Source organism: Biomphalaria glabrata, chromosome 1 (genome assembly GCF_947242115.1).
Source record: "Biomphalaria glabrata chromosome 1, xgBioGlab47.1, whole genome shotgun sequence".
NCBI lineage: Eukaryota > Metazoa > Mollusca > Gastropoda > Planorbidae > Biomphalaria > Biomphalaria glabrata.
Window position 1 is genome coordinate 11631728 of NC_074711.1, and position 26880 is coordinate 11658607.

Consider the following 26880-nt stretch of genomic DNA (forward strand, 5'->3'; position numbering starts at 1 on the left):
TTTGTTATCCTTATATGGGTATGGGATCCAAAGCGTTACCATAGCAACAAAAGTAGCGCTTAGGACTTTGAGGAAATAGGACGTAAAAGAATACTGCAAGAATCTCGTGCGTTCAGATCACGTGACAAAAAAAAACAGGAGAAAAAACAACTAATTTTATTATGCCGGCAACTTATCTCTAGAACTGGTGGCAGAAATAATCTAAGGACTTACGTTTGACTGTCAGGAAGACAGATCTCCGCAACTGTCTGTCTGTGGAGGCCACCTGACACTCGTACTCCCCAGCGTCGTCCAGACGGACCTGACAAGGAAGACAATATGGTCACTGGTCAAATAGGATAAGAACTAATAAGATTATAGAATAAATAGAGTATATAATTATACGCTCCAATAAAGCAACAGTTTGACACAAGGTTGTCATGGCAAATTTTGGACTGCAAAAAAAAAAAAAAAAGAAAAAAAAAAGGTGATGGAAGCATAAATGGACATTTCACGGTAGTAATAATAGAGTATAGTAGAGTAGAGTATAGAGTAGAGTAGAGTATAGTATAGAGTATAATAGAGTAATAATAGTGGATACACTTTGAGAAAGATGAAATCAAGAAGTTTGTTTTCAATGTACAGAACAAACATTTTTTTTTTCCAATTGTAGATCTTTAGGAGATTTTAAATCACAAGTTATCTGCTCTTCAAATATATGTTAAGGTTTACGATCAGGTCTAACTGGCTGCCTGGTCTTGTGGTAAGCTTGCTGGACTGTCGTTCGGTCGTTTCGAAAGTCACGGCTTCATACCGCTGCCATCACCCATCGTTTCACGGGAGGTTTGGACTAGGATGTAGATTATCTTCTGAAGGCGCATACGAAACAAGTACAACATTTTACAAACAACTTTTTTTTTTACAACTCTTGTACGAAAGTTAATTTAAAAAAAAAAACCTGCTGGTCCTATCGATCTTAACGCTTTAGTTTACTGTACACATTGTATTCTATCACAATAGAAGTTTCCGGAAATAAAATAGAAAAAGATGAGAAAAGGATGTGAAGAAATGTCGGGGAAATAAAATGGAACCACAGAAAAAAAACTGACAAGAGGAGGATTGGGAGACATTTTCAAATGACTTGACAACTAAAAAATGTCAAAAAGACTCCGCATTTAAAGATCAGAGTTGACAGGTAAATAATACACATGACTTTGTGCTACTAGCGAGGGAGATTAGAAATTGGATGCTACATCATTACTTAAACAAAAAAACACATAAGTTATCAACACTTCCGTCTTCTGTACACCTGTTTCACCAACGACGTCATCAGTGAAAGTCCTCTATTTCTTGATGATGTGACTTATATAGGTTATAGTTTTTTTTTGTGTTTTTGTTTCAATAATGTTAGATAATATATATATATATATTAGTGTAAGTGCTGTATTTTAGTTAAGGTCTAACTGTGGGAAGAAGGGGTGGGTGGGTAGGTATGTGTGTTTTTGGTCTTCAAAATTCAAAGAAAAACATTCAGACATGCCTCTAAAAGAGAGGCATGAACAACCCCTTAAAACTACACATATAATAATGTAAAGTTCCCTTTCTGACCTTGTGATTTACAGGGCAGATGATGTAAAAGTAATCTGTTTCTGTGGCCTACGGTTGACGAGGGTATTTTGTGGCCAGCACAACGACCAACCGCCTTTTCTTTTCCACAACTAATGTCAGGTACCCATTAGAGCTGGGTGGACCCTGAGGCACCCAAAGATCCCGAAATTAAAAATCCCAGTCTTCACCAGGATTTGTGACCGGGACCCCCGGTTCGGAAGCCAAGCACTGTACCACTCAGCCACAGCGCCTTGCACTTTTCATAAAAAGAGTCATTTAAGCAATCTGTCCCAGCATTGGATCTAGAATGCCAAAGATTGAACCAAAAACTTTTTTAAAGACCTCCCCCCCCACCCCCCAAAAAAAAAGTTCTGATACTTCCGAAGCTCTGTTCAGAAGCTCGAAACTTGGTCGCCAATTTTAGCCATGCACATTTGTTCTTCTTGGATATGAAATAAGACTTGAAGAAATGGAACAACTTTGAAACTGTTGGTCGTGTCTATTATTATTAGCTAGTCATGATTATCTCCCTCAACTTTCCGGCTCACTGGTGTTATTTATTAAGTATTCCATCTACTTGACTTTATTGCTTACGATACTATTCACTCAGTATAAGGGACTTACGTTGAAACTTTTTATTTTCTTGTTAAGGTCAAAGGGAAAAAAAAAGTCCTTGAAACAGATTTTGATGTTTGCATGATATTTAGTTCTTTGTTTTCTTTTTTTTTTTTGTGTGCGGATGTAAGTGTTTAGAGCATGAGAAAATGTCTATTTCTAAGCTTTATGTATTCCTAAGTTCTCGTTCTAGTATCTGCAGTTGTAAGCTTCCAAATTGACAAGCTGACATAAAGTACAGCAACAATTTTTATCATTGGCTTTTATGTGATGTCACATTGACCTGACTGAACTGTTTCCTTTTCTTCATGTCCCTCCTCCATACCCCTTTCCAATCAACTGTTTTTTTTTTTGCTCGTCACCCAACGGAGTTCATTGTAGTTTAAAATACCTCTCATCACACCACTGGGATGCTTAGTTTTTTTTTTTTATCTATGTTTATCTATGATCCGGATCTGGGTATTTCTCCACCAAGTAAACGAACTGTGTTTATTATTTCAGTGTCTTCTGAGCTCTGGCTCACGAGTGTTAATGTGGCTAATTATGTTTTTTGGAAAACATGACCTGGGTTTATTATTTATGACTGTGACGTGTTCCTAGAGCTGAAGTGATGCGAGGTGAAAGTTATGAGATATTTGTAGTCGCAATGTGCTTGAGCCTGTCATAATGTAAGAGCAGTTCGAGCTGTTGTTTCAGGCAACGCCTACTTCGGTTACTTTTTAACCATGTCCAGGAGATCATACACAGAGTAAAACGGCTGTATTAAATTGATAGAAGCATTGCTAATTAGTTGTCAAGAAATCGCACAAGGCTAGCACAGCATTTACTTTGACTGCAGAGTACTTGAGACATTATAAGATAATTTTTATTGGTCTAATCAGATAAATTCATTTGGACTACAATCACCACATCAGCGTAACTACTGTAACAATAACGATATAGATGCAGATACGAACAACATGCACACACGGAACACGTACACACTCACAACCAGCGCTTTATGAATTAGAATTTTATGTACTTCTCGAAGGCGACAGATGAACCTGTGACACTCTGTTACCTTGTTAAGTCTTTTAGTGATGGGCGGGAGAGAAGGGGGGGGGGGAGCCTTGTAATATATCCAAGCTAAAATACTTTTACAAGTCAACACGCTGGCTGGAAAAAAAAGGAAAAACTCCTCAATACTATGAAGCTGATCTGGTTTTGGTTCTATTGTAAGACATGACTCACTGCCAAAAGTCATCCTTCAAGGTCAAGTGGAAGGAGCACAAAGAAAGTGGACGTCCAAAGAAAAGCTGGATGGACAACGTAATTGAATCTTGATATACTGCATAGATCAGCTGCTGACCGGGAAAAATGAAGGGAGTTGGTTGCGCGAACTGTCACAGCACCCCTACGATCCCCTTATTTCTACGAAATGAAACACAGTCGCTTCGTGTCTGAAGGAGACTGACCTCTATGCAGACTTTACCTGTTTGATAAGTAATGTCCAGTTTGGTTGTAATGGGATGTGCTGTACTGATATTCTTTCATCATCCACGAACGTTCTGCGGCCTATGGTCAAGGGGTTTGGGTCAGATTTCCGACGCCAGATGACCTAAAATGAAAAAAGTAATTTTACAATAAAAAAAAATAATAAAAAAACAGAATGCATTAATTAACACAGATCGTAGTAACTGGATTTATTTAACTCTAGTTAAGAAGAGTCATTGCTTCAAGGAATATAATATCACACAACATTAATATATAAAGCAAGAGTTCAGTTTAGTTCTTTAACACGGCTATTTATTGCTATTCCAAAAAAATCGCAGACAGAATCTAATTTACAAGAGTGACCTTTTGCTGGTATATCGATAAGCATGTATTTAATCCGGTGGGCATATCGGCAGTTCGGGTCAAATCAATTGTGACCCTTCGTTTCAGCCTTCAAAAAATTGTAATTTATAGCCCCCCCTCCCCCAACTCTGACCGTCACTCCTCCCTCCTCCATTTCGCTATTTGATTTGTGTGTGTGTGTACAGTTTCCATACGTATTTGTTTGTACAGTGAATGCTGACTTGGGAGTAGAACTGTTTGCCTAATCTGAGTAGGGAAAGAAAATAATGTGTGCAGCATTTTGTGAAGAGGTTGCTACCAACAGTTATTTTCTGGCCACTTATTTATAAAGAAGATAATGAATCAACACTGTATAAGTTCACAATGAGTGGCTGATCAGGGACAACTCTAGCAGGGCGCCGGGCTTGGGGCATGCGCGCCTTTCTTTCGACAGATATTTAAAGCTACGTATTGTAAATGTAATCTGTAATAGTGGCTCCCACCCCCCCATAGACTTCTACTGAATCATATTTACGTGTATTAAACCAGTTTCTTTGAGAGCTAAAAAGTGTCATTCAGTCTGCTATAGAAACTTTAACCCTTTACTGTCTGCTATAGAAACTTTAACCCTTTACTTTTAGCGTATGTAACGATGGTGCTGTGGGGTTAATTACGCCATTGTATCTTCAGTACTACGTCTGCTACCACCATGTTACGGAGGTTACTTGTTTAGGTGGAGAAATAAAAGGATTGCTCTTTATGAATTAACATCATTTTAATCCGCAAGTTCAACTCATCAAAATATTGTCAGACATTATAAATACATAACTTAATGTGAATACTAGAGTCACAAAAGAAGACATAATATGTAATATGTTACACTGAACACGCTTATTATCTTCACGTTCGACTCAGACATTGAGTCCGGTGGTTTTTTTTTCCAAACAAGAGAAGGCGAGTAAGTTGTAACTTTTTTTTACTGACCCCGATACTTTTCTTACCATTGTATTTATACCCTTACTTTTATCTTCTACAGCATCTTACTTTTAGAACTATGAAATATCATATTTCTATATTTAGCTGTAAGAGAAATGAGAAATGTAATGTATCTTGTTGAAATTAATGTGTTGTGAAAATTCTATATACCCAATACATGAGACCTTGACGCGTACATCACATGACTGTAATTAGATCTAGTCTTTGTTGTCTCTCGAGCTTATAAAATTGCTAAGACTCGAACTGATGGGGCTATCTATCAATACTAATTCAATACTATAACTCTCATTTCTACATTCACTTTATGCTAGAGAGTACAAGCTTAGTGAAACGAACGTGTTTTCCCAATTCTACTCCGAGTCTCAATGGTCTCGTTGTTCCTAACATGTCGTAACTCCGTGTAGGAGCTGATTTACTAGAGTTAGCTGCATTGATGCCAACCCCATACATTGTCCGCCACGCTACAAAGCCAATACCGGTACCCCGATCATCACGGTTTGTGGTAATGTTTGTGTGTTGTCAACGCTGGCACGCCAAACTGAGCAATCTCATTGTTCTCGGTGTATGAACCAGTATTGACGCATATTTCTCCCGGTGACCGGGTCAATTTCCAATAAGGGATGTCGAAAGAGAGGGATTATTCAACAGCTCCCCCACCCCTCTGATTACATACACATGGAATCTGTTCAGCAATGTACAAGGTTAAATCTGACGCAAAGGTTGGCGTCATACAAAGATTTGTTGTAGTCACCTTACAACAGGGAACTGTCAACTATACATATTTTCAAAAGTTATTCAAAAGATTCTACATAATAATAATAATAATAATAATGATAATAATAATAAATATATAATTTTTTTAAAATATATATAAACTTCACAACTGAAAGTCAAGCTTAAAGAGTTTGATAACTCAACATTCGAAGTAATCTGGAATAATTTTGTAAAAGAACCGGAACATTTTCTGGTTTGTTATTTCAGATTTTTAAAACAAATTCGTAATAAATTCGTTCCATAGAATCTGTTCCATATAGTCTGTTACATAGAGTTTGTTCCCTAGAGTCTGTTCCATAGAGTCTGTTCCATAGAGTCTGTTCCATATGGTCTGTTCCATAGAGTCTGTTCCATTGAGTCTGTTACAAAGAGTCTGTTCCATAGAGTCTGTTCCATAGAGTCTGTTACAAAGAGTCTGTTACATAGAGTCTGTTACAAAGAGTCTGTTACATAGAGTCTGTTACAAAGAGTCTGTTAAAAAGAGTCTGTTACATAGAGTCTGTTGAATAGGAACTAGCTCTCACCAATTGTCTCTTTATGTGTTTTTTTTTATGACATCGACATTGAAAACAAACTTGCTAAGGACACATCATGCCACATAGTGTTAAGTTTTTTTTTGTTTTTTTTTATATATTTGTTTCAAATCTCCATTGCATAGCCAGGTCATGTTTAATTTCATTAAAAAATGTGTCAGTGGGGGAGGAGGAGAGGGTGGAGGACACGGTAAGACACACTTTATTAAGTCTTAACAAACAGACATGACACGGTAAGACACACTTTATTAAGTCTTAACAAACAGACATGACACGGTAAGACACACTTTATTAAGTCTTAACAAACAGACATGACACGGTAAGACACACTTTATTAAGTCTTAACAAACAGACATGACACGGTAAGACACACTTTATTAAGTCTTAACAAACAGACATGACACGGTAAGACACACTTTATTAAGTCTTAACAAACAGACATGACACGGTAAGACACACTTTATTAAGTCTTAACAAACAGACATGACACGGTAGGACACACTTTATTAAGTCTTAACAAACAGACATGACACGGTAAGACACACTTTATTAAGTCTTAACAAACAGACATGACACGGTAAGACACACTTTATTAAGTCTTAATGAAAATAATATTAAAGATGCCGCCGTTAATCCTTTTGATGTGAACGAATAATCCGCTCAGGTCATGAAGTCATCAGTCATGAAATCATCCGATGTGTTTCGAAGTTTCCAGGAAATTAAAGCATCGATTTCAAATAAAGCAGAAAATCTTTTCTCGTCTTTGAGCAAACGTTTGAATGATCGCTATATCTAACAGGAGGTAAATGTAAGTGTTCATTACATCTATCATCAGGTGAATGTAAGTGCTCATTACATCTATCATCAGGTGAATGTAAGTGCTCATTACATCTATCATCAGGTGAATGTAAGTGCTCATTACATCTATAAACAGGTGAATGAACATTTTCATTACATCTATCAACTGGTAAATGTAAGTGTTCATTACATCTATCAACAGGTAAATGTAAGTGTTCATTACATCTATCAACAGGTAAATGTAAGTGTTCATTACATCTATTATCAGGTGAATGTTAGTGCGGTTGGACGTTGTGCTGGCCCCATGACACTAGCATTAACCATTGGCCATATTAACAAATGACTTTACATTATCTGCCCTATAGATCGCAATGTCTGAAATTGGTAATCTACTTTACCTTATAGATAGAGGGTCGCTAGAAAAGCTGAAAATTTGTCAAATATCTATTTTTTTTTGTCTTACATTGAATAACTTTTACAAAGTTTTATAAAGGCATATGTTATAGGACACTCATAGATGCTCAAAGTGTCCACCGGGCACCTCAGAGCAGCGGCTGAACCTAGAAAACCAAAAGCTGGTCTAGCGTTTTGAAGTGTAACTTGCGACATATCGTTCCAAATATCGTTTCAGAGCTTTTGTCAACTGAAACTGTCTGTCTGTCTGTCTGGTACAATATTGTACACGTTATTTCTCTCACACCCATTCTCGGATAAAGTTAAAATTTAACACGATTATCTAATATACCTAACATAACATGAACCAATAAAAAAATTTAATCAATTAGTTTATTTATTATTGGTATTTAATTAATTAGTTTTGGTTTTGAAAAAGGGAAACAAATGTTTATTTTTGAAAAATATAGATGTATATGTGGAGTTATTCCCATATTTACGTTTTGTACACTTTGTTCTTCACCTCCCATTCTCGAATCAAGTTGAAATTTTGCAAAATTATTCACAGAGTCTTGGACAAAACATGATTCGATTAAAAAAAATTAACCAATAGTTAATGATTTAGAGGTAATTAATTAATAATTTTTTTATATAATTATGAGGAATTATTCATGTAGTATTGAGATATATGCCATATATATGACAGTGATTTTGAGGTTCCTCCTATTGGATAAGCTTTGTTTAAAACAATATTTTTATTTTCCTTGTATAATCCAATGAACTGTCATGAACTCTGTGCGGCTCTCTGAGCGCTGGTTTCAACAGGTTTTGGATATTTCAAAATATCCTCTTTAGTTGGTACTATCTGAGACACACATTCAACAAAAGGGTTAAACTGAAATAAAAGTCCATCTCCAACAAATAATCGCACAATGGGGAGCTTAAAACTCAAAAAATATTACAGAAAAGTAAGTACTTTCCCTTGTCTCTATGACAACACAAGGGGAGGTAATGATTCATGAAAAAATCTACAGACATCTCAATTGTCTGAAATAATGTTCTTGGTATATGTTCGTTTATTTCAAGATGTAATTTAAGATGTCTACTGAAAGGGAAGTGTATGCCCCAAATATTTATCATGTTTCTTTCTTTCTTTAAACGTAGATAGACGATATAGTGCCGTCGCTTTTTTTTTTTGGCTCATGTCAATACCAGTTCTTCAATGGACCGGCTCGCTATCCCCAACAACTTAGAGGAATCGAAAAGTCAATGTACATACATGTTCCTGGAATCGATTTGTTATCACAACATCTCCCGAGGAGTGATCTCTAGAGCCCAGGCCTTAAGGAATGTTTCTGGGAATGGATGACGTTTGGTAGATACATTTTTATGAGGTCTCCAGGGTTCAAAATCAATGGCGACCCAAGATAAGGTGACCACTACAGTTTGGTGGTGGAATAATACTTAGCATCCCTGAAATGACGTCACACAAGTGAGTTCTGATAGTGGTAGGTGGTTAATACATTGATGTGCAAGTGCAGCGTAGAGGAGAATTTTCCCTTGAAACTTTTGAACACGACAATTGTTTTCTAAAAAATGTTGGGGCTACTGGGGACCACTTGGAACCAATAAAGACCACTGGAATCACTTGGAACCAATAAAGACCACTGGGGACCATTTGGAACCAATAAATACCACTGGAACCACTTGGAACCAATAAATACCACTGTGGACCATTTAGAACCAATAAAGACCACTGGGGACCACTTGGAACCAATAAAGGCCACTGGGGATCACTTGAGACCACTGGTATAGACAAGTGGATGAAATTTTGATTAAAGTTTATGAAGCCTAAAAATACGTGTCGTCCAGATTGTGCGATATATCAATTTAAAAATGAAACTTTAAGTAATAACGAATAAAAAGCAACATCAAAATAATTCCTTTATTATAAAGTTTGTAACAGAACCGTTGTAGAGAAAGAACCGCTACTCCTACTTTCAAGTAGTTTTATAAAATGTTTCCTTGGATTCCAGCTAGTGTAACTCAACTGCCCAATTAAAGAGGGAAGCTACTCCTTACAGACTTAGAAATATAGGCTGGCAGTGTTGTTCAGCTTTGTGTAACTTACTGGTTACTTGAATTTCCCTCTATAAAACTTTTTTTTTTTTTTAAATTTCACTTGTACAGCAAATCTTTCACGCCTCTAGCATGTTCAGTTCGCTCGCTATATGGTCCAATATTTTCTGTAGACATGAGGTCAGGGGTTATCAGGGAGAAGGTTTCCGCGCTGCCTTTAGGCGCTCAGCTAACACAACTCAGCTTAACCGGGCTTTGAACTCGAACCCTTTGCAAGGTAGCCAAGTGGTTTATTCCACTCAGCCACGCTTACATCTTCATCTATCACAAATCACAAATCACTCTCAAATCACTAAGAAATCGCTCTCTAATAAAGAATTACAAATCACTCTCAAATCACTCACAAATTTCTCTCAAATCACTCACAAATCACTCTCAAATCACTCACAAATCACTCTCTAATAACGAATCACAAATCACAAATACAATAGTTTCAATAATTGAAACAAAATAATAATAGAGCCCCTCGTAAAATGATTAGAGCCTCAAAGTTGTACATCTGAAATCGATCTAGATCTAGAATAGGAATCCCAGCGGCTACGAAATCGTGGGTCTTGCTATTTCTGGAAACTAGCTCAGTGGTGGACATCTGGTCAAGCTCCTGACAGATCATGTTACACTTCTGACCTCCCTGTACCACGGACCTCGCCAGTTAGTGCGTCAGTGTTTAATGCTTTCTCCCGAGACCAGCAATTACTCGTGTGGCCTGTTTGCAGAATAGGTTGTACCAGAGTTCCTGAAGTTAGGCCATTGATCTTTCCTTGTTGGAGAAAGTGAGAACACATCTTCGACAGATTTGTTTCTCTCAAAGTGGTTAAGTTATTTATTTATACATTTACAGCATCAGAATTTCGTTTTTGACATTCTATATGTCCAGATTTACATAGATTTAAACCATAGACATAAATAAATATAGACTGGCCGATTAAAGAGTTTTATAAAACGAAAATTTGTGACTTGCAATTTTGTGTACTTTTTTATACAGCATTTATGAGCAGTATAAAAGTTAAGTATTCATATCTATATCAGCCACACACCTATATATATTGTAAATAAGGAGGCAGTGTAGTTTTGTTTAATCTCTAAGAATGAAGATCATGCAATTTTTCATAATTCGGAAATCCGAATACAATAGATATACATGTTTTCAAGTTACATGAAGTTACTTCCTTCGGCCAGTCTATATTTATTTATGTCTATGATTTAAACAAATCTAAATTTTAATGTACACTTTTACAAAAAAAAATAATAATTATAAAATTGTATCCAGGCTATGAAAAGGAAACAAAACTTGATGTCTTTTATTTTAACAAACAAAATCTTTCAGTAGACAAGAAAGAAAAAACAATGTAAACAGAATACAAATATAGGCCTACTCTACGGTAATGTGTAATGCACGATAAGGAATTAATTATTTGTTTCGGAAATGGGGGAAGTTTTAACTTAGTAACAATCACGTGACTAGTAAAAACAAGGATTGGGTTTTAGAGATCGAACGAAATAATAATGGAAGTAAACAGACACTTTCAGACAACGTAGAAATAAGTAGCTTTTTATAAACGTATAGAGTTAGCTGGCATTCGATGGTTCCCTTCATTGGTATTAAACTTATTCAGCATCAGCGTCGACTAACTTCTATTTGCTTGTTCGGCCTTTCGCTGGTGTTCTTGAATTACGTGTTCCGTTGAGTGTTACCTCCCATTTGGCTATTTACATTAGACACCGCGGAAACGTTTAGCAAATGTGAAAAGAAAAGATCAAAGTTATAAGAGGCTATTTGTGGCTATAGTTTATCTTATAAATAACAGACGTTGGTTCCAAAGAGAAGATGAGTACGTCCTACTTATGTCCTGTCTGACGCTTTATGATGCTATATGTTGTAACATGATCTCTTACGCAATGAAACAAAAAAAAGTTTTAATTAATGAATTCCGTAAAAAAAAAAGTGTGGATTACATGTAAACGTCACCAAGGCAACGGGACAATAATTATTGATATTGTTACTCTGAGAATCGATACACTGTTGTATTTGGTTTCAACTTTTTTTTTTTTGGTCCTCGGTTGATTTAAATCTGAAGAAGCTTGTTGTTTTGTGTTGTAATGTGCTGCGATGTGTTGTAATGTGCTGCGATGTGTTGTAATGTGCTGCGATGTGTTGTAATGTGCTGCGATGTGTTGTAATGTGCTGCGATGTGTTGTAATGTGCTGCGATGTGTTGTAATGTGCTGCGATGTGTTGTAATGTGTTGTTTTGTGTTGTAATGTGCTGCGATGTGTTGTAATGTGCTGCGATGTGTTGTAATGTGCTGCGATGTGTTGTAATGTGCTGCGATGTGTTGTAATGTGCTGCGATGTGTTGTAATGTGCTGCGATGTGTTGTAATGTACTGCGATGTGTTGTAATGTGTTGTGATGTGTTGTAATGTGCTGAGATGTGTTGTAATGTGCTGCGATGTGTTGTAATGTGCTGCGATGTGTTGTAATGTGCTGAGATGTGTTGTAATGTGATGCGATGTGTTGTAATGTGCTGCGCTGTGTTGTAATGTGCTGCGATGTGTTGTAATGTGATGCGATGTGTTGTAATGTGCTGCGCTGTGTTGTAATGTGCTGCGATGTGTTCTAATGTGCTGCGATGTGTTGTAATGTGCTGCGATGTGTTGTAATGTGCTGCGATGTGTTGTAATGTGTTTTAATGTGTTGTAATGTGTTTTAATGTGTTGTAATGTGTTTTAATGTGCTGCGATGTGTTGTAATGTGCTGCTATATATAAACAATTTAAAAAAAAATTGAAAATGCTAATACTTTGGTGAAGAAATTGGTGAGAATGCCACGGAACAAGTCGATTCTTATTTTCAAATGTACACAAAATGAACTAGATCTACATCTCATCCCAAATGCTAGGACAAATTTGTACAAATACTCCTTTTTCCCTAGTGCTATTAGAGCATGGAATGGGTTGCCTGAGCTAGCCAGGAAAACCAGTGACTTGGCAGAATTTAAGTCATTGGTTAATATGCATGACTGAATGCATGACGCGTAGGACGTAATCATCATCTTTTTTGAAGTAACGTCTATATTATAAGATAAGAAGAAACATTTGAGGTTACATTCAAAAGTTCGGTTTACTAAAAATTAATGCTTTGACCAAATATACCACTCTAATTTAGTCTTAGCCGTAAAGAAACAATCTTGAATAAGATCAGGGTATTTACATAAAAATAATATACTACAGACTATGTTACTTTTAAAAAAACAGTTTATATATCAATCATTAGTACACCCATACACCTATTCAATCTTTCAACTGTTTCTTTGAATGGTGATATTTTTTAAAATCCACATTTTTCTTCGTAAAATGATATTAAGACTATGACTAAGACTGCTTTACTGATCCTTATGGAAATTTGTTGTGATTACGAGGACTGTTTTCCCATATAAAGACAACACAACAGAAACATACACATAAATATTATTGATTCCTTTTAAAGTTGAGCATTTTTATAATTGAAGGTTAGGTTGCTGGTTAACAGGCAACGTACGTGCATTTCTTTATTGATAATGAAATGTCTTTATTTTAACTTTGGACTACCTAATAAAAGCTATTTTTTCAAAAGCCCCCAAATCCAATGTGTATGTCTATTATGTAGAAATGAATCATACAATGGTGACAGCGGAGAAAACAAAAATTCTATTAACTAAAACATTGGATACACTTATGCTGTGAAAAGAACAGAGTCTCCCTGTTTAAATATAGTCTACAACTATGCAGCAAAAGTATGTTTAATGTAAGGCACGGACCAAACGTTTATAGTTTCTGTTTAAAAATGGTTGGCATATCCTGCAGGTTGATGGACACAAAATCACCTTTAAGAAATGGCACTGTGATTTGATTACCTTCTAGCTTACCTCGTACCATGTGTATATATAGGTTATGTTTTATAAAAAAAACTTATTTAAAACTGCATGCATGCATTCCTAAACTTCGTCCATAAAAAGCGAAGAGAAGACGGACACTGCATTAGAATTGCTTGAAAATAAAACCCAATTCTTACATGTTAAAAAAATATCAAGGTGTCGTCTGCTAACCAAAATGTGCAATGAGTAAACTAATGGCATAACAGTTAAAAAATTAACAACATATTCTTAAGTCTTTCCTATTTCATCACCTTTATCAAACACAGATATATGATAGAATACATCAGTCATAGACTTAAGTCAAACATAGGCTTATTCATAATATACGTTCCACAATTGGCTGATTGGTGTATCAAGCAGAGATTGATTAGCACAGTTTAACTAGCCATAAATTTATCTATCATAGACTTATCATGCCATGTTGATATCGATTGAGACACTATCACTGACCGGAAGTCAGTTCATTTCCCATGTCCAACAGCCCATGTTTTCATACGTAGCCATTAACGTTGGGCCAACTGGCAACTTGAACATTGAGGCCAGGGAAGAACACGTTCCTTTTTTTTTTTTTTATCTCTCTGGAGGTTTTGGGACAGAAAAAGAAAGAACAAAAAAACAGAAAGAAAGAGGGACAGAGTTTACAAACATTGAAAGTAGATCTCACTGATCTAACATCAGATTAGATCGACAGCAGCCAACTTTAAAATCTTCGCATAAACTAAAAGTGATTCCATCTGAAAACGTTTGGCAACATTTTTGGAATTTTGTGAAAGGCGGATTCAAACATTGTTCAACATATTAGTGGCAATACTTCACTAGAGTGAAGTGATCAATTCTCATGATGTAATATAATTGTATCCTTTCCATCCATCCGAGACCATCTGTCTGTCTGTCCTTCCATTCGTTTATCTATCTATCTATCTATCTATCTATCTATCTATCTATCTATCTATCTATCTATCTATCTATCTATCTATTTATCTATTTATCTATCTATCTATCTATCTATCTATCTATCTATCTATCTATCTATCTATCTATCTATCTATCTATCTATCTATCTATCTATCTATCTGTCAGGCCACCAGCATAGCAATAATCATGGACTTATTCAACAACACAGGAACGAAGAAGAACTAGATATTTGTAGGCAAGGTTGAAAATCTTAAAGAACACCAGATGACTTAATCATTTATGGCTGGTCAGGTCTAGATACATTTACACAGAAAGAAATATAAACAAAATCTGGCCTCTCAGTTGATGTTCAGACGAATTTACTTTCTTATTACACAGTTCCCAGCAGTATAGAAAGACGTCTCATGATTACCTCGTAATGCTTTCCCTACAAAGCAAGAGAGCTCCTCAGCAAGTTCTGTAACCCATCTGTCAGAATTGATGACATCAAAGCATCAGAGAGGCATGTCAAAACAACTCCCTGGTAGAACGGGTTCAAACTCCAGTAATGGAAAGTTAAGTGCCCCCCCTTTCCAGAGCTAGTGACACGGGGGGACCCATTGTCAAAATACAATCTAACAACTAGAGAGTGGATCATTCACGGGTTGGGATGAAACTGAAGGGAGTAATGATTTAAGGGAGTAATGATTTATACAGATAAATAGTAACTATAGGAGACAATCCACCCCCCCCCTTTTCCAATAAAAAACAAACGAATTGACAACCTTTTCATGACCTTATCGGGGGCTGAAATTTTTCATATAAACTTATAATAACATTTAAAAAAAAATAAAATAAAAACATAACCTCATATATTATTGAATTATACTTTTTTTATTTGCCATGAAATCCAATTGGGATACAAGGGAACTAATAACAATTATAGTGCATTTTTTTCATTACTGAGAGTAATATCCCTTTTGCATATGGCCACCGTTATGTGTGCACAATAGTACTTGAACACAAAGTAAGAATTAATATTTTATTTCTTATTACATTATTAGAACAGAAATATCTTTTGTTTAAAGTCTAAGACAAACGCCCTCCCCTGCCTCTGCAGCGTGTAGATACCTCCTCCCCCCTCCCCCACACACCTCGAAAAAAAAATTTCCTCATTCATGTTTACAAGGTCGAAAACGAATTTAGTAAGGTCAAGGTCAACATGCCGAACACTTTGAATGAGTTCATTACTTCCGATCGTGTCCAGAGCAAAGATTTATACAATAATATCATAGAATGTTTATTCAGAATTAATTATTCTGTGACTGCGATCTGCTGGTGATCTTACATGCATGTCAAAATGGAGAACTTCACGATGTGGATTTATTTCCTTCTGCCCGCTTGTGTCACTGGCTGATGCGGGCCAATGAATTCATGACGTGTCGGTAGTGGTGACACCTGGCGTCTAAATGATAGGCTCTGGGAATATCTATTGGCCAAGTGCAGGAAGCAAGACTAGAGCTACGGTTGTTTGCTACAAGTATCTGTAGCGACTTTACAACTGCCAATGCTATGAGTATTACTTTGAATGTAATTACTTTCGCCCATTATTTTGGTCAACATTTTACAACAAGTCTATTTCCGTTATATATATATATATCATCTATCTATCAATGCTCTGATGATAATCGGGCCTTTTTTTTTTACAAAGCTTCTATCAACTCACTCTGCCTGTCTGTCTGGTAAAAAGTTTGTACACGTTTTTTCTCCCGCACACAATCTCGGATCAAGCTGAAATTTTGCAAAATTATTTCTTTTTACCTGACAACACAAGAATCAATAAAAAAATTTAAATTAGTTCATTTACTATTTGTAATTCATTATTTTGTTTGGTATCTTGAATAAGGGAAAGAAATAATACTTGACAGATGTGGTGGTATAAGTTGATTTAGCCCTCTCGAGGACTCTTGAACATTTTTTTATGTATTTAAAGAACGATCATGTAAACATTCACCGAGATACCCCCCCCCCCTTTCTCCCCTCCCCCTTTCACAACTGATCGGGTCATAGCGCATTGAGAAAGCTAAAAGCTAAACAAAAACAAACGACAAATATTTCTAATAGCACAGATTTATTCTGTCTTTTGTAACTCAATGACTGATCCAAACTAATGGATACAATTACACTTAATATGGGGGCGCGGTGGCTGAGTGATTATTCGCTTGGCTTCCGAACCAGGGGTCCTGAGATCGAAGCTCGGTAAAGACTGTGATTTTGAATTCCGGGATTTTTAGGGCATCCCTGAGTCCACCCAACTCTAATGGGTACCTGACCTTAGTTGGGGAAAGTAAAGGCGGTTGGTCGTTGTGCTGGCCACATAACACCCTGCTCGTTAACCGTTGGCCAAATAAACAGATGACCTTAACATCATCTGCCCTATAGATCACAAGATCTTAAAAGGGTTATTTACTTTTTTTTACACTTATTATAAGCTTTGTTTTTTGTTTGTTTTTGTTTTTTAAAGTATTTTTAAAAATGTTATTCTTGTTTACTCTTGATACGTATCTCATTTGAACAATACATAACTGAAGAGATACATAAAAAGATATTTTTTCTTCTACTTTAGTAGAAGAAAAAAAAATTTGAGTGTTATCCGATACAGAAAAGAGAGATTTTCATGGAAGTTATTGGAAGGCGGGAAAACGAGGTCCAAGTTTTAAAATTACCAGACAGACATTTCCAATTAGACTATTATTTTGTATCGGGTATTTTTCAGTTGCTCTATTTTTTTTTTTAAACGTGAAATTGTATTTACTTGGATCAAGTTGCCATTTGCTAAAACAAGTTAGGACAACCACTTTTCTGGCTGGTCCTGTCAGTTTGGGAATCAATTGTCGAACTACGTCACGTCCTGCGAATAAAGCAGACGTCTCAATTGTCAGGTGCCTGTCAAAATAATGACGATAATGACGTTTTGATTTCACGGAGAGAGAAAACATGGCGGCCAGAGATAATCATATCACTCTTGGCCAAAAGCCACCACCAGTTGTCTTCCCACATTATTTTTGGCTTCCCAGAATTCATTCGGCTATATTTTTTTAAGGTTCCTACCCTAAAACTTTAAATAATTCTCTTTCTCATTGACGTGTACACTCATTGAGTTTGTTTTGCACGACGAGCTATTTCTTAAACTTGGCAAACAGAAAAATAAAAAAATAAAATAAATTAGGAAACATAGCATAGCAGACTATAACTAAATTAAAGTAGGTCATGTGTTTTATATATGTTTTATGTGAGTGTGTGTGTTATGTAAAATGGAACCCATAATCGCTCCTGGTGGCGTGGAGTCGCAAGTGTTGGTATATCGGACTTTGAAGGAGGGAGGACAGCTGCCTCTAGAGAAAAAAGAGCTTTATGAGTTTCCGTATTTGACAAGCTAATAAGTAGAAGGGATATGTATTCCAAAGACTGTAGTCTGTAGATTACGATTAGGTTTAAAAAAAAAATTATGAGTAAAAAGTCGCCTTTATGGGGTATGAACTTCAAAACATCAATATAATCTATTTTTTCTTAATAACTTTATAACCAAAATATAAGTTAGTTATGCTATGTTTATTTTAACAAAAATACTGACCAGGACATTAAAATAAACCTCAACTATTTTATGGACTATAAATTAGAATTCTATCTACTTCAACAAATGTTATTTCACACTTGGATTGTTTCCCATTAACGCTTTTATTTTTGTTTTCGTTCTCTTCAATTTCTGTGAATAACATCCACCAATAACACAAGAACACCTAGCCTAGTGTAAAGTAACAAATAATGACCCAGTCACTTGAATAATTGATGGAGCGATTATGGGTTTAAAACACCAGACAGCGAGTGACTGTGCCACTGGACGGACTCAACTCGGTTTACTGATTTAGTTTGTTTGTCCAAACGTAAGTCAGAACAGGGGACATAACCCATAAAATATAGAAGGTAATGTTAATCTTTTTTCTTTTCCTTATTGTGTTTTTGTCTTTCTATTGTTGAAAACACAAATAAGAAAAGACTAAAATATTTCAGATAAATCTATGAACATTAGATTGGAGTTTTCTTTGATTCAAAACTATCTTTCGACCCACACATAAGTCAGCTCAGCAAGGGTCTTTATCTGCAACTGCACAGATTAGGCCAGATCCGATAATATTTAACAACGGAGTCAAAGAAGAAAGCTAGCTGTGGCATTCATACTCTTCCGCCTTGACTGCTGTAACGCCGTGCTAGCAGGTGTACCCGATGACAAAATCGCCAAGCTGCAACGAATTCATAACATTTTGTTTGTTGACAGCACTCTATAAATTACAATATTATCATTATTAAATTATTATTATTGATTTTTTTTATTGATTTAAGTTATGCAAAGGAAAATGAAATTAAATTTACAAATACCTCATTTCTTTCTTCTAAAATTTGACATGCTTTTAGAAATAAGTATTAGTATTCATAAGTGAATCTTTATTATATTAAAGCTTTCTAAAAGGTGTTGGGTGCCTTCGCAAAAAAATCTGCCCCGAGGCCTGGGATTTCATACATACTTAAATCCGGCCCTGTATATAGGCTACATTATGCCACGATAGTAGATTTATCTTTTAAACCTTTGAATGAAATTCTTAAATGCATTCAATGTAGAACAAACTGGTTTTGCCAAATAAAGTTTTGGAATCATATGGTAACAGTTGCAGTACCGGTGAAGAGCTTGAGTACACGGATGTTGCCGAGACGGCCCGGTAGAGGTCCGACGCTCTAGCGCCATCCATTTCCAGGGCTGGTTGATTCGGCAGGTGAGTTGTTACATACTCCTTAGCGGTTTCAGACTTTGCGATCTGTAGGGCCGATGATGTGTAAAGAGCAGGCTGTCATGTGGCCAGCACAACGACCAACCGCCTTTACTTCCCCCAACTAAAGTCAGGTACCCATTAGAATTGGGTGGACTCAGGGGTGCCCTAATAATCCCGAAATTCAAAATCCCAGTCTTTACCGAGATTCGAACACAGTACCCCAGGTTCGAACATTATGTGCTTAACCGCTCAGCCACCGCGTCTCATTTAATAAATGGTTAATTATAAAGTAATGTGCATTGAGAAACAAAAAGCCAGAGTGTTGGGAATTCAGTTTTTAATATGTGGATCTTTCTATTTTTTAAATAGGATCGATTTGTAATGTTGATAATCGTCTCACTTTAGCAAAATTGTACAGAATCACTTCGATACCAAATTAAGCGTATTCGATTTAGATACTTAATCTGAGCAGATGCGTTACTATGTAAAATTCCAAATATTTTGAGGATATTTAAAGATTTGATACCTTTAAACTAAAAAAAAAAGGATGGAAAACGCTCTACGGAGCATTAAAATTGTATCTCTTATAATATTGATTTTATTTTTATCTTGTTTATTGTGCATCTATTTTGTTCATTATAAGACAACAATGTTCATAGTGATGATGGTGTCTTTCTTGTTCATTATATCTTTATTTTCATTATTATTTGATGATTTCTCTCGGTATAAATGTATTTAGATTTCCGAGTGCTCCTTTTGCCTGTTTTGTTCACTCTGTGTTCACTTTGTATTAGCGTTGCTTCTATCAAGCAATTCATTTGGAAACATTTAACGTGTAACATAAAACAACAACAACACAATCTCACTTGACGTGAAAAGGCGACTTTATTGTCTGACACTTCAAATGAGAGGAGAATAGCAATCAATTGTAATTAAAACAACGCTAACTCAATCAAATGTTGTAATGAATAGATTAAACTCGCTTTGTATTCAATAAGATATAAGCCATTCAATCAAGGTTAAGCCATCTTTTAATTACAGTTGGAATCTAGAATTTAAGCTGATGTATGATGAAGTGTCACTCATGCGTCACTATTTAATTAAAATTTGCTTCTGTAATTATCTTGCTAAAAACAAGCAAAAAATATATCTAAAAAATATTTAAAAAAACAAACATCAAAGATTATATTAAGTGTATCAATTAGTTTGGATCAGTCATGTAATTAAATTTGAAATAGATCTAGGCTAACAAAAATAAATCTGTTCGATTCGAAATATTTGTACCAAATGTATCTGTTTAGAGCTTGCATGCTGGTCAGGGCACATATCCCGTATGGGGGACGACCGTAAACCAAAATGCTTTCTGGTGAGCTGAAAGGTGGTAGGTGCAACAGAGGTGAACAGCCCCCCCCCCCCCCCCCGCGAAACTTTAAGACCAGCTTACGTGCCAGCTTTTTATTTTAACTAACAAAGACGAGATCATATAGCAGCGGGCGGCTAAAGAACGAGACAGCTAGAGATTTATTACAAAAACAAAATTCGCCTGATAAACATCTGTACCAAAATTAAATTTACAGCCTAGGGCAGACATAGACGGCGGAAAAAGAATCTAAAGTTCCTAAACCGTCTACCGACAAACAACGGCTAAATCTAAGCTGGATGTGACAAACTATGTAGGTCACAGCTGGGGCTACGTAATCCACGTGAAACAATGCACTCCTACTTAGTCGTCGGACTTGAAGACCATCCTTATTACCATAATATCCATCGTATAACGAACTGAAACATTATATTCTTATTGATGAGAGAGACTTCAAATGATTGGGTTTTCTCTAATAAAATTGATATAAATAGTACAAGTGTTTAAAAGACTTCATTACGTGACTAGAACCAGCAGAATGCTTATAACAGAGAGTATAGAGGGACTTCTTATGGTCCGACAGTTACGCTGGACAGGGCACGTATCCCGTAAGGAAGACGAACGTATGCCAAAGGCAGTCTTTTTTGGTGAGCTAAAAGGTGGTCGACGTAACAGAGGTGCCCCACGGAAACGCTTCAAAGACCAGCTTAGGCGCCATCTTGCCTTAGCTGACATAGAAGAGGGCACCTGGATGCATGCGCCTCAGAACGAGACAGCTGTAGGTCACTCACAAAGGCCCCGGGATACACATTTGAGACCAAAAGAAAATCCGCTGCCGTGGACAGATGCAGACGGCGAAAAGAAAATCTAAATCGACCACCTGCAACAATGGTTATGCTTGAACTGTGTGTGGTAAAATATGTAGGTCACAGCTGGGGCTGCTCAGCCACGGGAAATACTGCATTCCTCACAAATCTTCGGACTCTAAGACAAGCCTTATTAGTTGGCCTAAACAAGGATACATAAACATAAGTTACATAATTATGCCTTAATGACTAAATATCTTTTGGTATTCAACTCCAGTGCTAACAGTGGAGTGTATTGCAAGAGAGCTGCCACTGAACTGTGCTTTGACTTTCCTAGGACTGTCCGGATTGCTTCATTCTAAAGCCGGTGCAGCTGTCCTCCAAACATTCCAGTTAACTATCTTATAACTATCTTATCTTATCTTATCTTATCTTACCTTATCTAAGGCTAAACGTTGCACTAATGAAATGGCGGCCGAGTGTCAATTCAATTTCTTTCAATTCGTGCGTTGTGTTCAATATAAAGCTAGTCCTTTCAAAAGTGGAAATAGGTATTGTGTCGCTACTGCGGACTCTTTCACAAATGAACATTTTACCTGACTCAGTAATTTTCAGCGCTTCAAGAAATCAGCAAATGGTAAAGCTAGTCCAATTTTTTATGCTAAAGCTAGTCCAATTTTTATGATAAAGCTAGTCCAATTTTTTGGGTAAAGCTTTTTTTTTTCGCTATTCATCGGGTCAGAGTGATGACTTCAATAAAGGCCTACACAAGAGTTTCGTAAACACTCGTACACAGAAGTGCATAGTGTCTCTAATAGCAAGCAGAAATGTGACTTGTTACTAATGGACCAATGTACACTCAATACATGATACCACCAATAGGCTATTATTAACTGACTTGGCACTAGCCACCAATGTACACTCAATACATGATACCACCAATAGGCTATTTATTAACTGACTTGGCACTAGCCAGCAATGTACATTATAGTCTAGCGTGTTGGAATAATAGTTCTCTATTGATCAATCTATCATGTTTAATAGCGAGGCTTGATCGATTCTCTCCTTCAGATATGTCTCTAACTTGGCGGCATATTTCTTCTCCAAGTAGGCTTCAATATAAGAAGGTCTATAATTCTATATCTATTTAAAGTAACTCTCTTTTTTTCTCTTTTTATTTTATTTTAGTTCTAAGTTAAAAGTCATTAAAACAGCGCGGAAAAAAAAAAAAAAATGGCTCCTTCAAGGATTGCATGCTATTTTAGTTTAATTTTTTCTTCTACTATCCCTCTCCCTCTCTCTCCCCCCACCATCTCTCTGCCACTTTCTCTCTCACATGTCACGTGATTGACTTCTTCATACTCAAGCTTATACCTTGACACTTATACCTTGAGATCCCCCGAAACTAAATAAATGATTAAAATTTCATGGATTAGAATATTTTTTTAAGAACGATGGCTATTTCTATTGTAAGCGGAATGAAATATTAATGATTTATTGTGATAATAATCAGATTATTGAATTTTAAATTTGTTCACAACAGAAAAATAGCTGATAGCATAAAATAATCCCGCGGCTCTGTTTGTCAATGTATCAAGAGGCCAATATTATAATTGATATGGATTTGAAAAAATATAACAATTTTGAATCTTTGAAGTGCCCATGGCAAGTTTCAAAATAGTCGTGCTAGGAAATGGTATGCAATTTACAAATCAGCCCTCGTTCTGAGAACGGTTATGAGTATGTGATACCCATGTTTGCTTATATTCACCATCCATTCACCTTAGTGGTGCTGCAAATCATGAAGAAACTTCAACCCGCTCGTTCAGTCAGTTCTGTTCAAATCTGGTCAACTCCAGGAACTAGTTAATAAAACATGAAAACTCCTTTGATAGTTGAGAATTTGATACGTTTTGGTTTGATAGCTGATGTCTGATGTTTTGTTTCATAGTTGATGGTTTGATTGTTGATGATTTGATTGTTGATAATTTGTTATTCGATAGTTTGATAGTGCTAAATTATTGGTACATTTCTTAACTTTAATATTTAATTCCCACTCATTGTACTTAGGTATTCAGTCAATGTAGTATGTTTGGAGTCAATGTACTATGTTTGCAGTCAATGTACTATGTTTTCAGCCAATGTACTATGTTTGCAGCCAATGTACTATGTTTGCAGCCAATGTACTATGTTTGCCGTCAACTACTATGTTTTCAGCCAATGTACTATGTTTGCAGTCAATGTACTATGTTTGCAGCCAATGTACTATGTTTGCCGTCAACTACTATGTTTTCAGCCAATGTACTATGTTTGCAGTCAAAGTACTATGTTTGCAGTCAAAGTACTATGTTTTCAGTCAAAGTACTATGTTTGCAGCCAATGTACTATGTTTGCCGTCAACTACTATGTTTGCAGCCAATGTACTATTTTTGCAGTCAAAGTACTATGTTTGCCGTCAACTACTATGTTTGCAGTCAAAGTACTATGTTGCAGTCAATGTACTATGTTTGCAGTCAAAGTACTATGTTTGCAGCCAATGTACTATGTTTGCAGTCAAAGTACTATGTTTGCAGTCAATGTACTATGTTTGCAACCAAAGTACTATGTTTGCAGTCAATGTACTATGTTTGCAGTCAATGTACTATGTTTGCAGCCAATGTACTATGTTTGCAGTCAATGTACTATGTTTGCAGCCAATGTACTATGTTTGCAGCCAATGTACTATGTTTGCAGTCAAAGTACTATGTTTGCAGTCAATGTACTATGTTTGCAACCAAAGTACTATGTTTGCAGTCAATGTACTATGTTTGCAGCCAATGTACTATGTTTGCAGTCAAAGTACTATGTTTGCAGTCAATGTACTATGTTTGCAGCCAAAGTACTATGTTTGCCGTCAACTACTATGTTTTCAGCCAATGTACTATGTTTGCAATCAAAGTACTATGTTTGCAGTCAAAGTACTATGTTTTCAGTCAAAGTACTATGTTTGCAGCCAATGTACTATGTTTGCCGTCAACTACTATGTTTGCAGCCAATGTACTATTTTTGCAGTCAAAGTACTATGTTTGCCGTCAACTACTATGTTTGCAGTCAAAGTACTATGTTGCAGTCAATGTACTATGTTTGCAGTCAAAGTACTATGTTTGCAGCCAATGTACTATGTTTGCAGTCAAAGTACTATGTTTGCAGTCAATGTACTATGTTTGCAACCAAAGTACTATGTTAGCAGTCAATGTACTATGTTTGCAGTCAATGTACTATGTTTGCAGCCAATGTACTATGTTTGCAGCCAATGTACTATGTTTGCAGTCAATGTACTATGTTTGCAGCCAATGTACTATGTTTGCAGCCAATGTACTATGTTTGCAGTCAAAGTACTATGTTTGCAGTCAATGTACTATGTTTGCAACCAAAGTACTATGTTTGCAGTCAATGTACTATGTTTGCAGCCAATGTACTATGTTTGCAGTCAAAGTACTATGTTTGCAGTCAATGTACTATGTTTGCAGCCAAAGTACTATGTTTGCCGTCAACTACTATGTTTTCAGCCAATGTACTATGTTTGCAATCAAAGTACTATGTTTGCAGTCAATGTACTATGTTTGCAACCATTGCGTTAAGTTTGAAGTCCCTGAAGAATTATTTCCTAAAAGAAATCGACTGAGCCATGAAACCAAGTGATGTCCTTTGGCCAAGCAGTTTGACCAGGTTTCCTTTCCAACCCATCTATTAGATAATAGAGGCAAAAACTCTCTACGATACAAACTTGGTGGCGGCGGTGATAGAGTCATTTGATAGTGGTCCGATGGTTCTAGATTTGAAACCAAATTTAGATAAATTGGATATTTAGATACATGGCGGATAAACTATAAATAGCTAGCTTTTTAGCATATCCGGTGAAACAAAAAGGGAAGTGTTGCTAAGCTAGGTCATTTTTTAAAAGGTAGTTAGTTTTTATCATAGACTAGATATATAGTGTATGGTTTTTATGCACTTTTTAGCCCTGCAGAATTACATTATCTAAGCTCTTCTGTTTATAACACACAAAACATATGGGTTATTAACTAGTGATAATAGAGGATATTTGAGAAGCATTGAGATGTTTTTAAATTATAGCTTAATTCTTTCTTATTACCTTACTCCGTCTGTCTCTCTGTATGGGAGGATTTTTTTACAGTTAATTTTTTTTTGCACAATTATTCATAGTCGTAGACAATACGACTGGGATTTTTAATTTCGGGATCTTTTGGGCGCCTCTGAGACTACCAGCTCTAGTGGGGGAAAAGTAAAGGCGGTTGATCGTTGTACTGGTCACTTGTTAACCGTTGGCCACAAACAGATGACCTTAACATCATCGCCCCATAGATCGCATGGACTTAAAGGGGAACTCTACTTTTCGCTTGTAAAGTTCCCTTTCAGAACTAGTGGTCTGAAAGGCAGCACGGGAACCTTCTCCCAGATACCCTCCCACTCCCACTGGTCCACAAAAGTATTTGGATCGTAGCCACTCAGCATGCTATGACATTCATCATCATCATTCCTTTGAGTTCCTCATGGAACATAGGGCCTCGACAAAAACACGCCACTCTCCACGGTCTCTTGCTAGTTTTTTGATAGTTTCCCAGCTCTTCCCGGTCTTCTCTGCTTCTTCAAGTACACTGCGTCTCCATGTTCTTTTTGGTCTTCCTCTGCGTCTTGTTCCCTGCTGGGGGTTCCACTCTAAGGCCTGCCTAGCTCTGTTGCTGGTATCTTTTCTAAGTATGTGACCAATCCATCTTCCCTTCCTCTCTAAGATCTGCACTTCTATATTTTTCTGTCCACTCATCTCCCACAGTTTGGTGTTTTCTACTTTGTCGTACCAGTGTATTTTTAGGATATTTCTCAGGCATCTGTTGATGAAGGTCTGTATTTTTTTTTGTTGTGGCTTCAGTTGTTCAGTTGCTATGACATTGCGCTTAACAACAAAAAAATTAATAGGTGGATTTCCAATCTTACACTTGTATTATTGTTAGTTAAGATCATAGTAAAAAAGTAAAGTTTCCCCTTCAGACCTTACGATCTATGGGGGCAGATGATGTTAAGGTCATCTGTTTCTATGGTCAACGGTTAATGAGCAGGGTGTCATGTGGCCAGCACAAAGACCAACCGCCTTTACTTTCCAAACTAAAATCAGGTACCTATTAGAGTTGGATGGACTCAGGGAAGCCCTAAAAAATCCCGACATTCAAAATCCCAGCCTTCACCGAGATTCCAACCCTGGACCTCAGGTTCAGGAGCCGAGCGCTTAACCACTCAGCCACCGCGCCCCTTAGTTAAGATCATAGACTTTGTATATAGTCTATAGTTCGTCCATCGTGGTTCGATGATGACCAGTTTGTCATATAGTCTATGGTTAAGATCTATTCAAAATAAATTACTTGATTAATTTAAA

General features: G+C 36.5%; 1 protein-coding gene across 8 annotated transcripts in view; it reads right to left on the reverse strand.

Moving 5' to 3' along the window:
- Positions 1-26880, reverse strand: part of LOC106072913 (obscurin-like) — a 217341-nt gene that overhangs the window by 35830 nt on the left and 154631 nt on the right. For all 8 annotated transcript variants that reach the window (XM_056022149.1, XM_056022142.1, XM_056022130.1 and 5 more), the window contains 2 exons: positions 3674-3799; positions 214-301 (listed from right to left, as the gene is read on the reverse strand). In XM_056022149.1, coding sequence (XP_055878124.1) covers positions 214-301; positions 3674-3799 — 214 coding nt within the window. The remainder of the gene's footprint in view (positions 1-213; positions 302-3673; positions 3800-26880) is intronic.